The sequence below is a fragment of the Lepidochelys kempii genome, chromosome 1 (genome assembly GCF_965140265.1).
Source record: "Lepidochelys kempii isolate rLepKem1 chromosome 1, rLepKem1.hap2, whole genome shotgun sequence".
In the NCBI taxonomy this organism is placed as follows: Eukaryota; Metazoa; Chordata; order Testudines; family Cheloniidae; genus Lepidochelys; species Lepidochelys kempii.
Window position 1 is genome coordinate 79638934 of NC_133256.1, and position 25236 is coordinate 79664169.

Genomic DNA, 25236 nt, shown 5'->3' on the forward strand with positions numbered 1-25236 from the left:
CAGTCTGAGCCCTGTGAGCCTGAGTTGGCTATGCAGGCCAGCCCCAGGTGTGTTGCTGCTGTGTAGCCCCAAAGGGACAGAAGCTGCCACTGGCGTGGGCAGTAGTTACACAGTGACTGTCCACTGAGTTTGAGCCGCCAGACACAAGGGTCATTACAAGAGCTCAACAAAGTAGTTGAGGAAGGCTTTGAAAGAACACTTCAGTGGGCAGCCACAGTAGTGTTCTATGTGGAATTGTTCTCTGTGTCTGAAGCTTTTGCTACTGCTAGGAATTGTGTAGGGCTTGCTGTACATTTATAAATATGATTTTTTTTTAACCTATGGGCTCTGTGGTGCTCTACCGTTACAAGTAGTGGGTGCTTTGACTAGTACTATGCATTATACCATGTGTTGTGAACGGATATTTTATTTTTAAAAACTACAAATGTATCGATTTGATAAAAACAAATTGCAAAAAATAGGTTTACTGCAATGGTTCCACTCAAACTTTTCACATAGGGGCATGTCCTACCATGGAGGAAGAAACAAGGAAGCTATCCCTATACATTTTTGAGAAAGAATTGCAAAGTAGCTCTGTGAAAGTTTCATCAAGAGCTCTCAAGAGAATACGAGGATGTCCCGCTGTGCATAAATAAAGTACTTCACATGGCCACCCTCACCAAATGTGACAGGGGAAGTGAAATGCAGATAACTCTACCCCTGTTTGTTGAACAAGTAAAACACTGAAAAGTCAATTTGTGTGTCATGGCAGCTTGGGGATGAGCTGGGCACCATCTTTAAATTTAAACATTGTAAGGGAAAATATATGCACACACTTCCCCTTCAGCAGGCTCATCGGTGTTCGGCTAGTCAGACGAGCTAGACTGCGGTGGGACTTGAACTGATCATGGCTCCTAATATGGCTGGACCACCCCCCCTCGCCCAGGTGTGTCTCCCGCTCACTGACCATGGCAAGGATCTCTGGCTTGGGCTCCTGCAAGATGTCCATAGTGTTTTATGGGGTGTTTTTAGGGTCTCTAGTGTGCAGCTCTTTGTAGACACAAAGTCCGCAGCTCAGCACCAGAGTGCTTGATGGACTTCCTGCCCTCGCCACATGCCTGCCACAATTCCTTTGTTTTCATGGGGCACTGCTGCTGCTCCCGAGTATGCCTTTTCCTGCATCCCCTATGCAATCTTTTTGCAGATGTCCACATTTCTATGGCTGGCCTGGCAGACTTCTCCCTCCAGGTCCAGGAAAGCTGAGAGCGCCTGTCTACTCCAGGCAGGAATGTGTCAAGCTGGTGTGGTTGGTGAGAGAGTTGCACACAAGGGAGAACTGATGGGTGTACTTGCCAAAACAGGCAATCAGGAAAAGGCACTTCAAAAATACTGGGTTTTAAAAGAGGGGCAAGGGGGTCATTTTGGTTCTCTGTGACCCAGGGAGTTTACAACTGTGATGTGAGCAAGCAGTGTTACAGGGAATGGGCCAGTATGCATCAACTGCTGTTAGAGTCAATACAGGTTGTGCAGTATATACATTCACAGTGTGTTGACTTCCATAGGTCAAGCACAGCAGCATGCTGTTCAGAAAGGTGGTGTTACTGCATCACCATAACAGGCGGCTTATGTCAGCAGGAGACAAATTTATGTCTAGAAACATGTACCAATAGGGCTACACAAGGTGACTTATATTGACCTACTTTGTTGTGTAAACCAAGCCTTAGTAATGAAAGTGAACATTAAGACTAACAGACCAATCCTTCTAAAGAGCATGGAATATAATGAAACAAACTGAGTGCCAGTAACTCATCTCATATCTTTCCCCCACAGAATAGCCTATTCAGCATAGGGTAGATCTCTATTTCAAGAACCTAAATTTTTAATAAGAAATATATAAAATTTTCATGAGGCCCAGAATTCCATGCCATTGGGATTTTCATACTAGTATGTTCCCGAAGGGGGACACTGCTATGTACAATGGTGAAATAGGGTAGTTAGCAGGATGCTGTACCGGGGAGCACCCATCTACCAAGGGCAGCATCAGAAAATGATTGGCTGAGCAGGTGACTACTTTGTATGAGAGAGTTTTTTCTGCCCATGACATTACAATAACTGAGCGGGTGAGCTCTTACTCTGAAAGATGGAAGTGTGTTTTTTGACTTGTATATCTCTGAGATAATTACTACTACAAATGGAAGCTTGAAGGCTTCTCTGTTCAATACCAGATGATGAACGCTTTGATCTTTCCATGCTATACAGTAAATATATCCACCTAAACTATCCTGGAAATGTTAAGGAAAGGTGTGTGGCCTAACCCAGTATTTCTCACCCTTTTTGATACCAGGGACCAGCTTCCTACCTTCCTAAACTGCATCAGGGAAATCTCAGGGACCAGCTCTGTTCCTCAGCCAGTCGTTGAGAACACTGGCCAACCCACACTCCCTCAAAAGGCACACTTCAGTGCTAGCTCTGCTCAGGATGCACAGCTGTGAACCCTCTTTAAGCACCAAAGGCCTTTCTTCTCACAAAAAAGCCCAAGGAAGTGTTGCTCCCTTATAGCCTTTAGGTCAGCAGTGAGAGCACCTACCTCATGTGGGTTCAAATCCCCCTCTGGAAGACATGGAGCAGGAATTTGAACTTGCATCTCCCATGTCTCAGGGAAGTGCCCCAAGCCCTGGACTATGGGAAATTCTAGCATGTGTCTCCCACATCAGAACCCTAACCCTTTAGCTCTTTCTGGCCTAATGACTATTTAATTTATATAGAAGTAGAATGGTTTCATAGCTTAGTAGTTGAGGGGAGGGGGTGGAGATGGGGGTTTAAAGCCCTGCTCCACATCAGCCAGCAGGATCTGAGGCTAGGCCTCTCACAGAACAGGTACTCATCTAGCAAGACAGTTTGTCTACCTCTTTCTTCACAGCCTTCTCCCCCATGCTGCACTCCATGAATATGAGTTGACCTACATTCCTGGAGCATGGAAGTAGACTACACCTCCCCTGTCAGGGACTCACATGTGTGGTCTATCTCCAAAGCTACGCAGAGCAGGAACCCAATGAACCTCATTACAAATAAGGAATGATCCTGTGACTTACTCAGAACTCTCAGAGATTGCCAAAGACTGACATCTGATTTGCCTCTGAATGGAAGGGGACAAAAAAAATAAGACAAAGTACAGTATCAGCCTGCTCACAAATTGAAGATTTTAGACCACAAAATCTCCTCAGGCTAGCTGGTACCATCATGTAGAAGCCTAGCTGCTTCCATTACATGATAGAGACAGTGTTGCTGTCTACTATTCCTCCCCTGTAAAGCAGTTCTGAGTTGAGCTTACCCCTGCAGAGTCAAGCAGAAGTGAAAAGTAATTGTTTTTCTACTAAAACCCACAAGGAAAGAAAATGGAGCTCGTCAAACGAAATTCCATCAAACGATCCTAGAATATAACAAGGGTACAGGAAAAGGAGATACAAAAGCCTTTGACTTCCTGTCCCCAGTAATCAAGAGGCAAGCATCATCAGCTTCTGCAGTAGACAAACAGCATATTAAAATTTTTGCTATACTATGAGAATGAAAGTTAGTCTGTTCTATTTACTAGTTGACCTAAATTACTGCTTGAACTACTTCAGTTTTCCAAAAACTTGTTAGCAAAGCACTCTAATTTTAGAAGACAGTAGCATTAGTAACACTCTTGGTCATCTAGACCATTGAGAGACTCTGATTGGTTTACTGAAATACAGTCCAAAAATGACCAAAACTTTGCTTCATGAACTAGACCTATCGAAAATACAAAGAGGGCAAATTTAATGCTGTTAATTCCAGTGAAGTAAATGGAGTTGATGGATTTAGCTAATATGTCCAAAACATTCAATAAGCCGTTTTCTCAGCAGGAGTTACAGATCATATTGATATGACAACGTAAGAGACATTTTAGTGTTACTACAAATCAACCCAGATTACTTAATATGCTAGCATTTGAGTATATGCTGAAAGTTCAGTTTGAAGTTATATTCAACTTGTTTGTAAATTTAACAAATGTTTGAAGCATTTAAGTCAACTCCTACAAAATGTAAAAGTATTCACATACTCTTTGAAAGTAGCAGAAAATGAGCCCCAATATTGCTTAAACCAGATTATAAACATCTTCTATATAAAATCAACAGTGACATACCCAGTGGACTTCATGGGAGACAAGCCCTATTCCCTTTGAGGGAGGGTGTTTTTTGTTTTTAAATGAGTGGATGTTTCAGGGTTGTTTTGGCTGGGTGTGTTTTTGGGGTAGAAGTGTAGGTAAATATGCGAGTTTCATTCTTAAGGGGGGGGGGGGGGGAGACCATTTTGAAAATGAAAGTTTTAGTGAAGACAACCAGACTGATGTGCCTGATCCTCTCTAAACATCTGAGCCACATCTGGCTCCCTGAAACTGAGAATGCTTTGTCACCACTTTGACTGGGGGCTGAACATTTTCAATCTAAGGTGGAAGGCCTTGTCTACTTCAAAATGTTTCCCTTTTCTGACCAACATTGCTTTAAAGGTTGATACTATTACAATACTATTCATCATTTTTATATCAATACTGTTTGTTTTTGATTGAGATAGGACATCACCTGGAGTAGTTTCTGTATGTATTGTTTTACCCACTTTCATTTAAACAAAAACCACCTTTATTTCACATTTCTCTTTATAATTGCATAGGATGAAAAATTAACTCAGCTTGGGGGCAATTAACTTTTAATTATACTTATAGCGCCTCCCTCTACTTGCATCTTTTCTCCTCAGGATCCAATAGTCAACAGCATCTATGAAGCATAATGATGGCACTCAAATGGATGAAATTCCTAGTGATGAGCAACAATTTGAGGTGACGGGGGTGTAAATTAACTGCTTTACTTTCCGCACACAGGTATTCTGAGCCAATGCAATAAGTAGTGGCCAATACTGCTTACCATAGTCATACAATATCAGCGGGATTTGGCCGCTGATATTGCTTGAAGTAATCACTGGTAATTTTTCCCTAGAAAAATCTTGTAATGGCATTATAGTATCACCACTCAGCCTGTGACCATTTGAAGTACCAGTGTCAAAGACCATTTACAAAAATAAAGGCAAAGAAATATCATGTATTAAAACACCAAACTTAACATTTTTCTTTTACAAAGACTAAGTATATTGACACCTTTGTACAGATAAAATATAGCACTAAAATTGCTTTTAACAAATTCTAATACAAAAAAAATCGCCTACTCAATAGTATGATTCTTAATGACAAACCTCTACAAAAACATATAGCTTTACTGTTAAGATGTCAGTCCACTGAGTAATGCTTGCTCAAAAACATTATAAAGTTAAATATGCCCATATTATAAATTTTACAGTTTATCCTCAAACTATACATTTGGAGCACAATGAACATTAGAAGTAAACAAAATCTACTTAATTTATTACAAGAACTGTAGAACCCAAAAATGGAAAGCATGCCACCAGCAAAGTTCACTGTAGGCTAACATTTTCTTTGATCAAAACAATTTATAAACCATACTTTTGTGAAATTGTACATCTAATTTCTGCATATTGCTCTATTTCACACAGGTTTGATTCTCTGAGTTTTAAATATGAAATGATCTGAAACTAGCTGAAATAAAGGAATACAAAAAATGGATAGCTATCAAACATCACTTTATATAAATTGCTATTCAGAAATGTTTATATATGGTTTAGGCAGTTTAGTTACAAAGCCATTTTTCTCTTAAATTTGTAAGCAGTTAATGGGTCTTCCAAGATGGTTTTTTTGGTCAAATGGCTCGTTAGACTCCTTTTAAAATTCAGTGTTCACTCTGCTCTGTTATCTTTACTTAAACAGCCATTATTACATTCAACATTTCTCTGCATATTTTTAACTTCCACTTACCTAGAAATACATGCAGTATTCCAGATAAAACCAGTCTTGCAGCATTTGATTAACTTTTGAGAAAAGCCTGTCAATTTCAACCAGTCAAAAATATAGTGTATCTACAATTTCTTCCAGAATGCTTCCGCTTTCTGAGCTATAATTAATATTTTAAAACAAGTTTAGAAATGACCCTGAAGACCCTAAAATGTCAAGTTTACATTAAAAAATGCATAGAGGAAAAAAAGCTTTTGGTAACCCTCATTATTAAATCTATAAAATATATCCTGTGCAAATTACTAATCAGAAATTAAATGAGTAGCAAATTTAATATTTTTAAAGTGTCTAAACAATATTTCTGTTGCCTTACCTCTTAATTTACTACTATGTAATGTATGAGTTTCATAGCCTACTAAATGCTCCATGTAATCTTAAAATTCTGTATTTCAGGCAGTTCATATCATTTAAACACTAGGTAACTGCTATAGTCTGCAGTAAAAGCATTCAATCTCATCTCCCTTTGTAAGTCAATACAAATCAGTCATGTTCACTATTAATATTTATATCAAAGTAACAGGGATAAAATATTGTAATTCATAGCTAATATTTTGCTACCACAACTTTTAAATATGTCTATCTTTTCAAATTTTATTATTTACATAAATTTAGAGTCACTGTCAATGGCAAAGTGAGAAAACCTAAAACAGACTAATTTTATTAGGATGAAAGGTTTCTGGAATATCCAGATTTAAGCATAGAAAATGTGGATTTCAGAAATTAGTGCTAAATAGGACATCCATTTACTAATCGAAGTAGTGACATTACAATAAAAATAATATTAAATAAGCTTGTGATAAGTTGCAATATGGTATTCTCAAATTTAAGGTGCTATTTCACATGCTGTGAAGTCTTTAAGGACTTTACCATGTGGGCATCATGTCTGGGAACCAGACTCTACCAAGATGCTTTGACACTTCCCAATGAATCTGCTCCAAGCTGTACTTCTGATCAGGAATCAAGACTTCCTCCATTATAGACAGCTGAGAGAGGCGGCCACCACACATCTTCACGAACTCCACAAAGGCACTGCACGAGACTTCGCATTCCCCTAGGCCAATAGCTGACAGATTCTTACAGTGTTCTGCAATACGAATAAGCTCTTCATCTAGTGGCCGTAATCCATTGGCACACACAACCAGTTCAACTAATCGAGGACATGTCATTCCAACACGACCAAGTACATCTTTGCTTACTGACCTCCCAAAGTAAAGGTGGGTGACAGGGGTTTCATAACGAAAGAATGGGTCAAACTCCTCTTCATATAAGAAAAAGTATATGACTAAGTTTACTTTGGGAGAATGCTTGATGAAAGCATCCCAGCTGCTCTTCTGAATTGTGTGGAAGTGAGTCTGTCCAGGATTCTCACTGACTACATCAATGCGCAAATGTTCTAATCTGACGTGTTTCTCAGAAGACAAAGCAAGCAGAAGCTCATCACTCAAGAGATGGTAGTTCAATGCCAACTCACGTAAACCATGACAGTGGTCAGCCACACAAAGGATACCTTGAAAAGAACATTGAAGTGTTAACATTTGTTTTCATGGAAAATGTCTTATAAATCAAAGCGAGTTTTCTTGAATTTAACCTCAAACAAAAATTAGCTTTTGCATGTCAAACAGAAGCAGGAGTTCTGAAGTGCAAAATCCAGAGTAACCTAGAATATCTATATTATGAGTTACAGACACTGAAATAAAATTATCTTTGATAGGATGCTGATAAGCATCCTTGTGAATAATTCATTAATCTCAAACTCCTGCCTTAAGACCTTTTCATGACTGTACTATAATGTATTCTCTGTACATACACAGTTAGGCATATATGCACTAATGACTGAACATTTGTTTTCTTTTACACTTGCAAATCATTCTTTCCTACACCAAGTCGTATGTTTTGTTGTAGCATGCAATTTCGGTGTCCAAAGCATTCATATTATGCACTGACGTTTGTTCTATGAAGTGTAAAAATTTCAAGTATAAGAAAAAGGTACAGTGAGAACAGATGGATTATCAAGAATAAAGGTCGTCCACAGCTGCATAACATGTGCTCTGAAGTGACTACTGCACTTCTCCCTGGCCTGACATTTCAAGTAGTAACACATTTCTACATGGAGTTTGACTTTGTCCTGCCAAATTGCTGTATGTTGGAGGAGGAAGCACTGAGGTCAATGTACTCACCCCTAAGGCCCTCAGTGGAGGTGGGGGGAAAAGAAAGAATCTTTCCAGGTAGACAGATGTTAACCAGGAAAGAATTTTAAAGACATCAACATGACAGTAGAAAAACAATTCTCCCTATTAGTTTACAGTTGTCAGCCAGGTAACAGGAGCTTGTTAGCTGAAGAATCATAGAATCGTAGAATATCAGGGTTGGAAAGGACCTCAGGAGATCATCTAGTCCAACCCCCTGCTCAAAGCAGGACTGAACCCCAGTTAAATCATCCCAGCCAGGGCTTTCCTTTCACCTCCAGCAATCACTGTGTGTTTTGGGACAGTTTCCTAAACAAAAACAATGGAAATATGGAGCTCACAACCAGCTTTAGAAAAACAATTAGGAGACACGAAGTCTGCTTTCTGCAAGATTTGGGGTGAGAGTATCAAGTTCCTAGTGAAGAGTTAGATGTCTTACATGGGAAGGGAAAAAAAAAAAAATCACCTAACAACCTGTTTCACACTCTGTCCACTAAGGACATTACTACAGCCCTTCCAAGCCTGAATAAGTGTAGCAGTGTAGAAAGGAGGGAACTGAAAACTGGAGCCAGCAACTTCCAGAGTGGCTGTTTTACTGTGGAGTTTTTTAGTGGGTTTTTTTTGGCCCTGCAGAGTGCTCACTTCTTCCTGTAACGCAGCCACGTTGCCTAGTGGTTAAGTAGCATGCAGACAGTGCCAATAAAAAAAAACAAACAAACAAAAAAACACACAACATCTTTACCACCACCCCATGATATATGAGATGTTCCCTATATTTTGTATTTGCAGTCTCATTCTATGGTAAATTTAAACTAAAAAAACCCCAACCCTTTCCAACTGTAGTAAACTCCTACTATATACAGCCTTCTGGGTTTTGCATGCTGCAGAATTCAGCCTAAAATTTAGGCTGGGTATGGTCCAATTTTGTTTATCTACAGAAAACAAACAAACATTTGATTCGGAACTGAAAATTTTAGCTGAAAAATTAAGCTACAACTTTGAAATAACTGAATATATATATATCTGTCAAACTCTACTTACTCAAAACATTGATCTTAAAAATGTAATGATTTCTTCAACAAAACTACAAACACTTAAGTGTTTTCTACCTCAGGATCAGAAATATTAAATGTAAACCAGTTTTCATTATATCAATAATATTCTCTAATCTGTCACTTTAATGCTGCATTTAGTGTATACCAGTTAAATTCATTTCAATGTCTTACCATTGAATTCTTTGTTGTATAACTAAAGTGTTTTTCTATTTAATTTCTTGTAAAAAATAATGCAAATATGAACATTGTCTTTATTCTCAAAATTAATTTTAAGATTAAACTTGAGTGAAATTCTTCAACTTCATAAAGATTGGAGTACAAAGTAACAAACCCAAAATCTTAAATTACATCATAATCTGGGATTCAGTAATTTACACACTGAAATAGAGGGGTCAGAGATGCCCTCTTCCCCAGTAACCCTATGGAAAAACTAAAGTGATACATACAGAGATACTGCAAGACTTGGGAGTAAGAATTGTTCATGGTAACATTACAAATGTTCATATTTTTGTTAAAAAGGAAACTGTTTCCTAAAACAGCACTCAGTGAAATGTAATCCTTTCTGAAGTATTATTTTTGAAAGGAAAATATGAAGATCATAATAAAAACCTCTAGATGACTGGTAACTATGATGGTCAGGTGCCTCACTGTAATTCAAACAATATAAACTGCAGAACTCAACCAAAGAGCTGTGACTGGTGCCTCCATAATAAATCAGAGAGAAAGGAATGTCCAGTGGCTAGAGCACTAGCCTGCAATGTAGGATTCCTATTCCTCCACAAACATCCTATGACTCTAGGCAAGTCACTTAGGATTGAATGCTCAAAAGGATTTAGGCACTGTGAATTGTGAACAACGCTCTTGTTGCCGAAAAGGCTAACGGCATTTGGGGCTGTACAAGTAGGATCATTGCCAGCAGATCGAGGGATGTGATCATTCCCCTCTATTCAGCACTGGTGAGGCCTCATCTGGAGTACAGTGTCCAGTTTTGGGCCCCACACTATAAAAAGGATGTGGAGAAATTGGAAAGAGTCCAGCAGAGGGCAACAAAAATGATTAGGGGACTGGAGCACATGACTTATGAGGAGAAGCTGAGGGAACTGGGATTGTTTAGTCTGTGGAAGAGAAGAATGAGGGGGGATATGATAGCTGCTTTCAACTACCTGAAAGAGGGTCCAAAGAGGATGGATCTAGACTGTTCTCAGTGGTAGCAGATGACAGAACAAGGAGTAATGGTCTCAAATTGCAGTGGGGGAGGTTTAGGTTGGATATTAGGAAAAGCTTTTTCACTAGGAGGTGGTGAAGCACTGGAAGGGGTTACCTAGGGAGGTGGTGGATTCTCCTTCCTTAGAGGTTTTTAAGGTCAGGCTTGACAAAGCCCTGGCTGGGATGATTTAGTTGGGGATTGGTCCTGCTTTGAGCAGGGGGTTGGACTAGATGACCTCCTGAGGTCCCTTTCAATCCTATTATTCTATGAATTCAAGTTTTTCAACAGTTTATAGCAATCTGGTAAGTGGATCACTTCCATGCAAAAAAACAAAAAAAAACCCAAACACCCCAACCAATCACACAAAAAAGTGGTAAGCCAGAGTACTCAAAATTTCCTTATTTTCTTCCAGATATTCTTGCTTCTATTGTAGTTTCCTTGCTTTGGAGCTCAAACATAACATGAAGCCAACTGTTTACATGCTAGCTTATTTCCAGTCTGTTCCACTCTCTGTTCTCTCTAGCCAGGCACACCAGACCTCAGCTGAGTGCTTTTCCCAGTTGCTTAGCACAGTCCATTGTTTTGTCACTATTTCATTCTGCTCCATTCTACCACCTCACAAAAGGGCAACAGTAGTTTTGCTCTATTTCTTAAAAATGCCATTTTCCACCTAAAAATCTTTACATTTAAACCAGGCCATTAGAATATAAACAAACAGAAGATGATTTTCTATGTTCATGAAAGCAAAGTATTGTCAAATACCAACTATTACAAACTTTACTGTGCTTAAGCAGTAAACCGGGGGGAGGGGGAGGAAAGAGAAGAAAAACAGTTATTTTAGTGCTATGATATAGTGTACAAGTCAAGGTCTTCTTGAAAGTAATTGTGATTAAAAATTTTTAAAGATACTAGCACTCCACAGATTTCTCCATGTTAAAACATTATATACCCTTATTTGTGCAAAGCTACACATCCAAATACCACCAAGTAAATTTATTAGATTGAGACTTCTGGTCATTCTGGGTGGACTATCCTGTTTTCCTTACATCTTTAGTAAGCATTGTGCTGCTAAATTTTATATGTAATTATTAAAATTACTGTTTCATTCAGGCTTTTACATTATATGTATCACCCTGGTGTCCAACTACCTTCCAAAGATAAATTAAAGAAAATGAATAGCATGTCATGTTTGGTTCCTGCTATTTTCTTTTCCTCTGGGAAAATGTATCTGTCATTTTTAAACAGATGTGCTGTTATTTGTGAAAGCAAGCTCAAATCATGCATTGTTTTTGGAACAGAAAGTAGTGAAATTTAAGGTAGTTCTTAGTTCCTGCAGGAGAAAGTTCTACAGTCTTGAAGCAGCTTGAGAATGCTCTGTCTACTACACAAACTAGCTTCACCTTTGCAGCAGACCCTTCTGTGTTAGAGAAGTAGAACTGTCAGTGACAGAAGATGTGTTGTACAGCCCAGGTCCTTCACCCCTTTGATGTTGGGTGTCTATTTTCTTGTTTTCAATTCAAGTACAGTAACTCCTCGTTTAACATTGTAGTTATGTTCCTGAAAAATGCTACTTTAAGCAAACCAATGTTAAGTGAATCCAATTTCCCCATAAGAATCAATGTAAATAGGTTCCAGGGAAATGTTTTTCACCAGACAAAAGACTATACAATAAGTTTTAAAACAATCAATTTAATACTGTACTCAGCAACAGCGATTGTGAAGCTTGGTTGAGGTGGTGAAGTCAGAGGGTGGGATATTTCCCAGGGAATGCCTTACTGCTAAATGATGAACTAGCACTCAGCCGAGCCCTCAAGGGTTATCCCATTGTTGTTAATGTAGCCTCACACTCTACAAGGCAGCATGAATGGAGGGAGGGGAGACAGCATGGCAGAGAGAGACAGAGACATACACCCTGTGAGAGAGATGTGCCTTGCCCCTTTGAGTAAGCTGACTCCACTCAAAAGGTACATTGCCTTTTAAAGTAGATTAGCAAGTTGAGACAGCAACTGCTGCCAGCAAGCTTCCTCAGTCCTTAGCCCTGTAGTGTCATCCCCCCTGTGGAGATAAGGTTCAGGAGATGGGGTACAGGAGCAGGACACCCTGACATTAGCATCCCTGTTCCCATCGCCTCTGCACAGCAAGCAGGAGGCTCCAGGGAGCAGCTCCAAGGCAGAGGGCAGGAGCAGCACACAGCTGTGGGGGGAGGGACAGGTGAGCTGCCCGGCAATTGACAAAATTAATCATTTTGTCATCAATCAAAAATTAAGCTGCTGGGCAGCTGCCACACAGGGAACTTAGGGCCACAGGCACCAAATTCCACTGTTCCCAGTGGGTGCTCAACCCCATCCCCGGCTCTGCCCTTGCCCCACCCCCATTCCACCCCTTCCCCCAAGTCCCCGCCCCTTCTCCACCTCCTCCCCTGAGCACACCACATCCCTGATCCTCCCCGGTCCCTCCTGGAAAGTCCTAATCACCGCCAAACAGCTGTTTGGTGGTGGGAAGTGCTGGGAGGTGAAGTGGGGGTGAGAGGAGCTTGTCTGCCAGTGGGTGCAGAGCACCCACTAATTTTTCCCCCATGGATGCTCCAGCCTTGGAGCACCCACAGAGTCGGTGCCCATGGATAGGGAGGCTGCCGGTCCACCCTAGTTCCAAGCCCCAACCAGCTAGCTCCAACGGGCTGCTCTTTCTGCAAGCAGCGGACAAAGCAGGCGGCTGCCAAACAACATTATAAGGGAGCATTACGCAACTTTAAACGAGCATGTTCTCCAGTTGATCAGCAATGTAACAACAAAACAACGTTAACCAGGACAACTTTAAGTGAAGAGTTACTGTAAAGGATAAAATTGCTCTTTCAGAACAAGGAAATGAGACACTCCATTATCCATGGCACTCCATAATTCAAGTCATAGTCATAATGAACTGCTCTGGAGAAACTCACATTCTGAAATACCTGAGAATGTATTCTACTTCCAGTGAAGCACAAGAGAGTTGTCAACCTATTTTAAGTCATCAAATTGGATTGAGACTTCTAAAAGATTCCTCCATGTCCCCCCCACAATCAATCACCCTCCAGAGTGGAGCTGATTTAAATCAACAAGTAGAAAACCTTGATTTAAATCACTGGTTTTAATTTTGTGTATTTATACTTGTTATTTTCCTAAATAAAAGTTTATTCTCATTAGTTGGTAGCCATTAAAACATGCTGATTTGCAACTATATAAAACTTAATCAAAAAGTACCAAATTTATTGTAATCAGGAGGATCACTATAGCTATGCACATTTATTTCAGCAATTATATAGCATATATAGATTCTTAATTTTTTCCTTATGTTAGAAAATGGTGAATGATCCACTTACTAGAGGATTAACTTTTTATTTGTACCATGCTCTATTTGGATGGAAATTGGAATTTTATTTAAAAAATGCACTAAAACAGCATTTTAAATTTGTATTGGTTAAATGAAACTACTTTTTATGTGATTGATACACAAAGAAAAAAGTTAAATGCAAAATATTTTTGATAAACATTTATTAAACAAAGGATGCATCATCTGTAGTGAATGAACTGAACTGATTGTTTCTGGTTACCATGTCCTTTAAGATTTTAGAATTAGTCAATCTCACACCTTATTTTTATTCTTAGACTGGAAAAGGAAAAGAAAAAGAAGTTTTCTTGTTTTTTCAGCTCCTAATAGGGTTATTAACTTTGAATGAACTAGTCACTGAACTGAACAAACTGGAGTAAACAAATATTTGTTCTGCACTTGTGGAAGAGGATACTGCTGTCAAAAGATGGTTTAGCACTTCAACACACTCTTTAAAACTTTAGCAGCAAACAGATACTGCTTATTTTTTAAAAAAAAATTAAAATCAATTTTCATTCGTCCTGCCCCCCCCCGCTCAAAATTATTTGTCCATGATGGTCAAATACTATGTTTCATAGGCATACAGTTTTGATATTCTTATGAAACAAAGACAGTGGAACAAGTATTAAAATGTCAGAGGCTGTAAATACTAGCTAAAAGACCCACCAATTTTTCAGAAGATTTCTGGATAGTTCACACTGTGCAAGAAAATAAAAGAAAAAGAAAAGAAAAAAAATTTTTTTAAACACACACACACACACACACACACACAGAGTAGCTCACCTGCAGGAGAAACATAAGGACAACTGCTCATTTTTAACAGCTTAAGCGTATCACTGTTGTTAGCCACTAGTACTTTGAGGGATGGATCATCTACTGGCGTATCATCTATTTTAAGTGAAGAGAGGGATTTGGAGTTTACAAACACCACTGTCAGTGCAGAGATAAAATGTGACTGCAGAAGGGAAAAAACAGTAACAGTGAAACAGGGATGTGAAACATTCCAAATATATTTTCAAAACTAATGTTTCCTTACATCTTCACATATAGATAGCCTAAAGGAAGCTGTAGCATCTATCGCAATATTTAACATTACTGCATCCATTTTATTTCAACTAGACAGTAAAACATTTGATCAAGTGTGCTTTTTTTTTAAATCAAGTATTTAGTTTTTTTGTTATAAATCCTTGTCTATGAATGGTCATTGATAATATTCAACATTAAAAAGAACTGGGCCAAAAAAATGAAGTGCTGTAAAATTCAAAATATCCTATACAAGTGCACAAACCTAAAAGTAAGCTCTGAAGATTACTTGCAAAGTGCACTTCCAAGGCAACATCCTCCAGACTCAGACATGAAGGAAAACTCCAATATATAAAATCTGTTCTAAACACTTTATCTACATACAAAGACTAAGTTTAGCAAAAATGCAAGTCTGAAATTTAATCAGAATTATTAAAAGAAGAAGATACCAGAGTTTAAGACCAGAAGGGAACACTAGGTCATATAGTCTGACCTCCTGTGCACCACAGGTCACCCGTATAATTGTGAAGGCAGTCTTCCAAATGTGTAAAAAAAGAGTAAACCTGTTTTGTAACTGTTCTTTGAAATGTGTTTCACAAATCCATTCCACTTCAGGTGTGTGTGCACCCAGTGTACCGGAGCCAGATATGTTCTTCCCATAGCAGTACCCACTGAGGCAGCACATGCACCCTTGACACACTTATGCTGCCAGCCAATGGTCTAAAGGGGTGGATTTGGTCCTTGTCAGTTCCTTCTTATTGGATAAGAGATTGATAAGATAAGAGGGGGAAAGGAGGGTGGGTCATGGAATGGACGTGTGCAACACATCTTGAAGTACGTTAGTAACTGTTTTTGATTCTTAAAGGGATTTTCCACTGAGTCAAACAATTCAGCCCAGAAAAGGGTTTCAGAGTCTACCTGAACAATGACTGTGAAACTACACGTCTGAATTTGGCATCATCCCTTTAATGATGACAGCATAATGTTTTGTGAGAGCATGTATACGTCACCAGGTTGCAGCTTTACAGATTTACCCTATTGATATGACTCAAATGCAGCTGAAGCCTCTTGAGCTCTTGTAGAGTGTGCTAAAACTGCTCAGCATAGGGACTTTGGCAATGTCATAGCATATGCAAATAGAAGATGAAATCCTAAAGGAAGGCCCTTCATCCTGTCAGCAAAGGAAACAGCTAAGGAGATCTCCTAAAGAGGTAGGTTTTGTCTAAACAGAAAGCTAACACTTTAACATCCAAAGTATGCAGTGTCTCTTCCTCCTTATGGGAATGTAGCTTTGGAAAAAAGGAAAGCAAATAGATAGCTTAATTAAGGGGCAAGTCAGTTAAGTTTAGTCAGGAATTTACAGTGAGGGTGTAAACAGTCCTTGTCCTTAGAAAAAATGCTGCATTTGAGGGTGGTGGCAGCAACCAACACGTTCAACTCCTTTATCCTCCCAGCTGAGGAAACAGCTACCAACAACAATGGCTTCCATTAGAGTTGCCAGCACCAAATTAAATCCCAGAGAAGTGAGAGCTCTGCGACATGAGAATTAGCCTTTCCAAACCTTTAAAAAAAAAAAAAAAAAAAGAATCAGAGTTAGAAAAAAAACAAAAAACAAAACAGACCATCCTCCTCCAGAGGACAGAATGCATGGCTGCCAGGTGAACTTTCAACGAACAGAGAGGCCATCTCCTTTTAGGTAAACAGACCAGAATACCCTGGATGGAAGAATGCAAAAGTTAAATAAATGCTGAGACCACACTGAAAAATGCTTCCACTTCATCAGTTAAGTATCTAGTGGACTGTTTTCTGGTATTTAAAGGATGTTTTGAACCCAGACAAAACTCTGCTTCCTGAGATATTAACCACTGAGCATCCATGCTCTCAGGTATGGAATGGATAGATTGGGATGCAACATCCAACTTTGACTTTGAGATATTAATTCAGATTCCTGAGGTATTATCATTTTCTTGACAGAAGCGTTCAATACGTCTGAGGACTAATGTTGACAAAGGCAGCCTGGCACTATGAAGCTCATGTGGACATGATCCTGTCTGAGCTTCTATAGCACCTTTGGAATCAGGGGGTAGGCATACAGTAGCTTGCTCCTCCAAGACAAAAGGAAAGCATCTGTCATGGAGCTAACACTTGTTTCAGAGTGGGACACAAACAGGTGGCACTTTCTGGTCAGTCAAGTGGTGAAGAGATCTAACTCTGGTAACCTCATCCCAACAGTATGAAAGATGAATGTGACGATATCCGGTCTGAGACCATTTGGGATTTTTGCTGAAAGAAAGATCAGCTGAGAACTGTCTGGCAGATCTGCACACCTGGGAGGTAGGAGGCTTTGAATATTAATGCATTGCCAATACAAAAAGTCCCACAGATCCACAGCTTCTTGGCAAAGGCAATCTGACCTGGCACCACGCTGTCTGTTCAAACAGAATATTGCAACTGTATTGTCTGTGAGGACTTAAACTGCACTTCTTTTGATGTGCTAGAGGAAAGCCTAACACCAAGTGAATTACCCACAATTCCCAGACACTTATGTGTAGAGAAAGATTTTGGTCTGCTCACAAGTCCTGAATCTGTGGAGGTCCTCCATATGTGCTTCCCAACCAAGATGAAGCAACCGTAAATAAAGTCACTGAGGGTAGAGATGGGGAGAAGGGGACTCCTGTATATACATTGGCAGGATCCATCCTCCAGTCTGGGGAGAATATAAAATCCTTGCAGGTACATGAGTCAGGATGTGCAGTGGATGATGAGAGAGTATAAACAAACTTCAGACACCACTGCAGCTTCCTGAGGTAAAGTCTGGCATGCTAAGTCATGGACATGCACGATGCTAGGTGTCCTAAAAGTCTTCATCAATTTCTTACCTTTGTGCAAGGATAGGCCTTGAGGTCCATGCAGAGATTCAGAATTTTTTGGAATCTGAGCTGAGACAGGTGCCTTTGACACTGTACAGTGAGCACAACTCCTAGGAATTCTATTTTCTGAACAGGATCAAGAACTGACTTGTCCTTGTTGATTAACAGGCCCAAGGAATGAAAGAGAGAACCCTGACCAAACTGATCTCCATTCATTTTTGGAGTGACCCTGGATCCGCCAATCATCCAGATACAGGAACACTTCTGCTTTTCTGAGAAAAATGTACTACCACCATGCACTTTATGAAGACTTCTTGGGGTTCAGACAGGTCAAATGGAGGACTTCAAATTGATAAGGGTCCATGGCCACAAGTCTTAAACTACCTGTGGTTCTGATGGATAGCCATGTGGAAGTAAACAGCCTTCCAGTTGAGGGCAGTGTATGAATTGCCAGGATCTAGGGAAGGAATGATGGAGCCAGAATGACCATACAAATATTTTCTGTTCTTTAAAGTATTTGTTTAGGTTTTGCAGGTCCAGAATAGGTCTGAGTCTGCCTTTTGACTTCGAACCAGAAGATAATTGGAATAAAAACCCTTCCCCCTTTAAGGAGGAGGAACCTCTTCTGTGACTCCCAGGTGTTTAAGAGATTGTACCTCTTGTATAAGAGTAGCCTCATAAAAATGGACCCTGAAGAGAGATGGGGAAGGTAAGTAGGAAGGAGGGAAAGAAAAACTGCAGGGTGTATCCTAGTTCCACGGTGCTTAGAATCCAGCGATCAGTTGTAATATGGGTCTGAGCATCTAAGAAGTGGGATTCCCAACAGGTTAAGATAGATGCACAGCCGGGGCCATTTTCCCTGAAAACAACATAGGGCCTGAATTCTGTGCTGCATCTCTGGAGGAAACACAAATGCCATAACTCTAGCTGCAGAGTTGGCCCCAATTAGAGGTGGAATTTCCTCATTTATTAGAAGAGCCTCTTCAGATGGCCCTGCCGTATTCAAGATGTCCACTGATCTAGGCAAACTCCCCTGAATCATTTTGATTTGAATATCAAGAGAGCTAGCTACTCTAACAAGTCTTAAGATTTATAATCATCTTGGACAAGAGGATGCCTCCAACACTGTCACCTCATATGGAGGCAGGGAGGACACGTTCATGGAAGACTGAATCTGGACCTCTTGGATATGAATGCGAAGCTGATGGGACAAAATCCTGGTGAGGGACCTCTGAATTTCAACTGGTATTGAGACTGGTACCAGGACCATGGTTCATCTTGTCTGGTGACCTCCAGTGTTGCCACTGAGATAAGCTGTCAGCTGAGGAAACTGGCATAGAACATGATGTGGGTGGCATCACTCATGGGTTATAGAAAGGCAACTTATGTGGCATAGGATCCCAATTAAGACTGTTCCATGGTTCCTTCTCTTTAGATCTGCTTCTGTACCCGTATGGGTACTGAAACCTCGATTTTCCTGATGAGGGCAAAGGAATGTAAGGCCTCTTGTTGCAGAATTAGGTACTCCCAGGAAAACATGGAGTAGTCTGATGGCCAAGGCTGTGCGATACTGCTTGGTGCTGGTAATTAGGATCTCTGATTTGATGTAGTCAGTACACTGTTTAATTTGTGATGGCACTGCATGGCCAGGGGAGGTCTGTTAAAGCCTTGACTGCTATCAGTCCTGAGGGCTAACGCTCAATAGCCAGAGTGGAATGGGATGCCCCAATTGACACAGGCTGGACCAAAGCTTGTGAGGTGACTAGTACTGATAAATTTACAACCTGGACAATCAGAGTCCAGTATTGCGAGGCAGAGAGTCTCTGGAGTTGTGGTATTGAGAGGCATCCTTGGTTTGACACCCCTGTACTGAAGAAGCATGAACATTCATAGGAGCCAATCTTGATGGCACCAAGGTAGTTGCTGGAGTCAGTGACTATGGCTGACAGAAGGCAGTGGTATGTGGTGTTGGGGAGTGCCAAGCCAAGGCTGGAACTGTACCCCCAGTACCCTCCCTCCTGCTCAAGGATGCCACCTGAGACCCTAGAGCTCCTAAGAGGAGGAGACCTTCCAGCTTTTAAAGATCAGCGGTCATCTAATTTCTTATGGGCACCAAAGAATGGGAACAGTGTCTCCCTCTCAGAAATTTTTCTAGGAGAAGAGAGGGCATAGTCTTCAGGAGCACTCGTAGATGGGGTAGTGAGTGTATCAATGGCGGGGCTCAGAGGAAGGATGCAAGACAGCCTCCATTAGGATGTGGTAAAGGCTTACCTCTGTCCTTTTTAGCATGGGGCTTGAAATCTCTACAAAGTTGGCACCGATCACGAACATTGCCCTCACCCAGACACTTCAGGCACAGAGAATGAGTATCACTAACCAACTTTGGACTTCCTGCTTTCAGCACAGGGCTTAAAACCTGGGGACTGAAGCATACCCCAGTACCAAGTGTTTGCACCTTATCTCGTAAGAAGAGATCTGACACTAAGTCCAAAGACAGGAAACAAAAACTATACAATAAGCTATGAGTACTACTATACTAACAAATATAAATTAGCTATTCTCAAAGAGAAACTGGTGCACACAAGCACAGGCAGTCCAATTAATGATCATGGGCAGTTAAAAGGAACTGAGGGAGTTTGGGGTGGCTACATGCCATTATACTGCAGCTGGTAGCACAATGGTGTTGAGGGCACATGTGCTGCTCTGACAGGTACAGCTATGTGAAAAACATCTCCAGCTCCAGTGCACCATATGCACACAGACTTGAAGTGTAATGGACAAGTGCAATCACTTGAAGAACCAAGTATAATTCAAAGAGTGCTGTATTCCTAAATCTGCAGACAGACAGCTCCAGTACCTTTGTTTCTCAAGCAGGAGAATGAAAACTGACTTGTCTTCTCAGTTTTCACTGCTGCTATTGAGAACCCTGTGAGCAGCTGTGAAGAAAAACAAGATTCAGATCACTTTTAGTATGCTGCTGCAACACCACAACCAGACAGTAATGCTGTTCACTGAAGAGGAAGACCTACCCGACACTGAGGAAGGATAGGGAGGTGGATTCTGGCCCAGTGCAGCTTACCTTGAGTGGCTCTGGGGTGGCAGCGGCGCGCAGTGCAGCTAAGGCAGACTCCCTTAGTGGCCAGCATGTCCGGCAGTGGCTCCTGGGGGCGGGGTGGGGCAGCCGGCTCCGCCACACGTTGCCCTCGCCTGTAGGTACCAGCCCCGAAGCTCCCATTGGTTGCGGTTCCCCGTTCCTGGTCAATGGGAGCTGCGGGGGGCAGTGCCTGGTGGCGAGGGCAGCGCACAGAGTCCTCTGCCCTCCCCACCCCCAGGGACTGCAGGGATGTGGTGCTAGTTGCTTCCAGGAGTGGCGTGGGGCCAGAGCAGGCAGGGAGCTTGCCTTAGCCCTGCTGCACCATGAGGCTGGCAATCCCACGGGCTGGATCCGGCCTGCAGGCCATACTTTGCCCTCCCCTGGTCTATAAGCATCCTTATGGATGGGGAGATTTCCGGTAGTGGAAGCTCTTTAATCTAGCAGAGGCACAACAAAATCCAATAGCTGGAAAGTGAAGCTAGACCAAGTCCCACTAGAAATAAGAGGCAAAATTTTAACAGTGATGGCTATTAATCATTGGAACAGCTTACTTAGGGATGCAATGGACTCTCCATTGCTTCAAGTTAGGACATGAAAATCAGATACATTTCTAAAAATTATGTTCTAGCTCAACCAGAAAAGTTATTGGCTTGATGCAGGAATTACTGGGTGAAATTTTATGTCCTGTATCATGCAGATGGTCAGACTAGATGATCAGAATGCTCTTTGCTGGTCTTAGATTTATTTTATATACAGACTGTGATGCTCTCTCTCTCTCTCGTGTGCACACGCACACACACACACACACACACACACACACACACACACACACACACACATGTATGCAATATCCTAAGCATAGTCCCTCCAGATTCTTGACTAGGACTATGTTACTAGAGAATATTGCACAGATTTTTACACTGAAGCCAACGTATGTTGGGGAAATATTTGGGAAGTTAAACAAGTACTGTAAACACCCACATGATGCAGATACAATCAATAAAGTTCTAGTCAAATTTAAGTACTAGTCTCAGTGCTTGCATTTTAAGAGCTCCCAGGAGCAGATGAAGCCACAGAGAACCTACTGCTTTAAAATCTATATACTTTAAGTTATATCAGTATCATACTTACCACTACAGTCTTTCAATAAATAAATTAAACATGCACAAGCTACCTTAGGTAAATCCATGAAGCTTGGTCGAGCGGTTGAAATTAGTCCAAGTGTTTTTAAAGAGCAATTCACAAGTTGTGATAAAATATCACAAGCTGCTTCTGCTGATTCCTTGCTGCTGTCCACCTTAAATGGAAACAAACCATTTATTAGTCCAGGAAAACAACACATCAAGCCAATGAACTTTGCAATAAAGAGTTCAAAAAGAACAGCTTTCCTTTAACTGCAGTTCTACTTTGAAAAGTGTAAAAATCTCAGCGTAGGGTCCCATGTGTGTCTTACTAATTCTACACTGAACGTTCTCAATTTCTTAAAAAAAGTGCTTATCAACAGTTCAGTCAAAGAATCAAAGGACTGGAAGGGACCTCGAGAGGTCATCTAGTCCAGTCCCCTGCACTTATTGCAGGACTAAGTATTATCTAGACCATCCCGGACAGGTGGTTGTCTAACCTGCTCTTAAAAATCTCCAATGATGGAGATTCCACAACCTCCCTAGGCAATTTATTCCAGTGCTTAACCACCCTGATAGTTAGTAAGTTTTCCCTAATGCCCAACCTAAACCTCCCTTGCTGCAAGTTAAACCCATTGCTTCTTGTCCTATCCTCAGAGGTTAAGAGGAACAATTTTTTGCCCTCCTCCTTGTAACAACCTTTTGTTACTTGTACTTGAAAACTTATGTCCCCTCTCAGTCTTCTCTTTTCCAATCTTCCCTCAGAGATCATGTTTTCTAGACTTTTAATCATTTTTGCTGCTCTTCTCTGGACTTTTTCCAATTTGTCCACATCTTTCCTGAAATGTGGCACCCAGAACTGGACAATACTCCAGTTGAGGTCTAATCAGCGCTGAGTAGAGTGGAAGAACTACTTCTCGTGTCTTTCTTACAACACTCCTGCTAATACAAAAAAAAGCGAACATCATTCTGGGATGTAACAGTGTTACACTGTTGACTCATTTAGTTTGTGGTCCACTATGACCCCCAGATCCCTTTCCCAGGTAGTCACTTCCCATTTTGTGTGCGCGCGCAACTGATGGTTCCTTCCTAAGTGGACTTTGCATTTATCCTCATTGAATTTCATCCTATTTACTTCAGATCATTCCTCCAGTTTGTCCAGATCATTTTGAATTATAATCCTATGCTCCAAAGCACTTGATACAAAGCTGGAAGGGGTTGCATCTGCAAATTTTATAAAAAAGTGTATTCTCTATGCCATTATCTAAATCACTGATGAAGATATTGAACAGAACTGGGCTCAGAACTGATCCCTGTGGGACCCCACTCATTATGCCCTTCCAGCATGACTGTGAACCACTGATCATCAGTTAAAAATTACATATGAAGTTAGTCAATACAATAAAGCACCTCAGCCAGTCTATTCCTCTTACAAAAATCCAACCTGCATCAAGTAATAAACAAGCCAATATCCATACAGCCTCAAATCCTATCCCATTTCCTTTATATTCTCCTCCTCACTGAAAGTCCTAAAAACAGATGTGCCTGACAGCATGTCACAAAGTCCAACAGATCTGGGCTATTTCAGATCCAGGGATCAGAGCCACAGAAAAGGGAAAAGAATTACAAATCTGAAGGTGCGCTTCATTGTGAATATCCCACTGGTAGGTCTCTCCCATGATTACAAAAGGAAAGAGTCAGTCTGATCACCTCTCCTGATCTCATCTGTGGGAATGCTGCTTTGGGAGAAAGGCTTCCTTTCAATTGGGCAGATATCAGGATCAGTTAGGACCTTGCAGGATGAAATCCAAACACCTAAATTCTACTTGAAAGTCAGCTAGCAAGCAGTGTGGATAACAGCGGGGTCAAATCCTCCTGCCAACACCACTATTCAGTAAGTGGCTTATATTGCAGTGGTTTCAAATTTTTTTTCTGGGGACCCAGTTGAAGAAAACTGTCGATGCCTGTGACCCAACGGAGCTGGGGCAAAGAGGTTGGGGGAGCTGGAGGGGGCTCTGGGTTTGGGGGGCTCATGGCTGTTGCGGGGGTTGGGGTGTGGGAGGAGGTCAGGGCTCTGGGCTGAGGATGAGGGGTTTGGGGTGCAGTGGATTGAGGTGCGGGGTTGGGGTGCAGTGGATTGAGGTGCGGGGTTGGGGTACAGACTTACCTCTGGCGGCTCCCAGTCAGCAGCGCAGAAGCGGGCTTCCCACCTGTCCCGACACCTTGGACCACGCTGCGCCAGAAGTGGCCAGCAGCAGGTCTGGCTCCTAGGTGGAGGCGTGCAAGCGGTTCCGTGCGGCTCTCGCCCAAAGGCGCCACTAGCCAATGGGAGTGCGGAGCCAGTGCTTGGGGTGGGGGCAGTATGTGGAGCCCCATGGTCCCCCTGCTTAGAAGCCAGACCTGCTGCTAGCTGCTTCTGTGGCACAGCACGGTGTCTGAACAGGGAGGCACTATCCTGCCTTAGCTGGGCAGCACCGCCAATGGGACTTTTAACATCCTGGTTAGCATTGCTGACCAGAGTGACTCAGTGCCTTACGTGCCACGACCCAGTACTGGATCGCGACCCAAACTTTGAAAAAAAATGCTGTTATATTGTAAGACCAACCTAGAGAACACTACAGTAATCTTACTTCCAAGTTTCAGAGTAACAGCTGTGTTAGTCTGTATTCGCAAAAAGAAAAGGAGTACTTGTGGCACCTTAGAGACTAACCAATTTATTTGAGCATAAGCTTTTGTGAGCTACAGCTCACTTCATCGGATGCATACACGATGAAGTGAGCTGTAGCTCACAAAAGCTTATGCTCAAATAAATTGGTTAGTCTCTAAGGTGCCACAAGTACTCCTTTTCTTTTTACTTCCAAGTGACAGACATAATATCAAGAACAGCATGTGAAAGAAGAGTGGCTCCTCTGGTCAAGTGTAGATGGAAAAAAGCTCTCCTGGCCAAAACTGCTACTTGATCATCTAAATGCAGCTGCTGTTCTCACCAAATTCTTAAATTAAGAACTTGAAAAAAAAAACAAAAAAAAACCCACAATGGGCACACATCCTCAAATTAAGCAAGCTGATAAGACTCTAGCTATAGCTTCCATTTTTCTCCCCCAACCTATCCACATCAGTATCTTGTCTGGATTAGTCCCATTTTGTTCTTATGTACGCCATCGGACTCAGTCCCCTTCATCTGAGATCAAGCAAGATAGAGACAATGTTGAGTATAAACACTAACCCATACCTCAGCCTCTGAACAGCCCCCCCCCATTTAAAAAAAGGGGTAACAAGATAAACTGTGGCACCTCTCATGAGAGGACCCTTGTCAAGGTTCTTTCCCCACTCTGAACTCTAGGGTACAGATGTGGGGACCTGCATGAAAACCTCCTAAGCTTACTTTTACCAGCTT

General features: G+C 41.4%; 1 protein-coding gene across 3 annotated transcripts in view; it reads right to left on the reverse strand.

The window, feature by feature from the left end:
* Positions 1-5073: 5073 nt before the first annotated feature.
* FBXL3 (F-box and leucine rich repeat protein 3) overlaps positions 5074-25236 on the reverse strand; it is a 38086-nt gene continuing 17923 nt past the window's right edge. For 2 of the 3 annotated variants that reach the window (XM_073347125.1, XM_073347106.1), the window contains 3 exons: positions 21890-22015; positions 14515-14686; positions 5074-7424 (listed from right to left, as the gene is read on the reverse strand). In XM_073347125.1, the coding sequence (XP_073203226.1) occupies positions 6781-7424; positions 14515-14686; positions 21890-22015 (942 nt within the window). In that variant the 3' untranslated portion in view covers positions 5074-6780. The remainder of the gene's footprint in view (positions 7425-14514; positions 14687-21889; positions 22016-25236) is intronic. The other variant, XM_073347115.1, reaches the window with a different exon arrangement.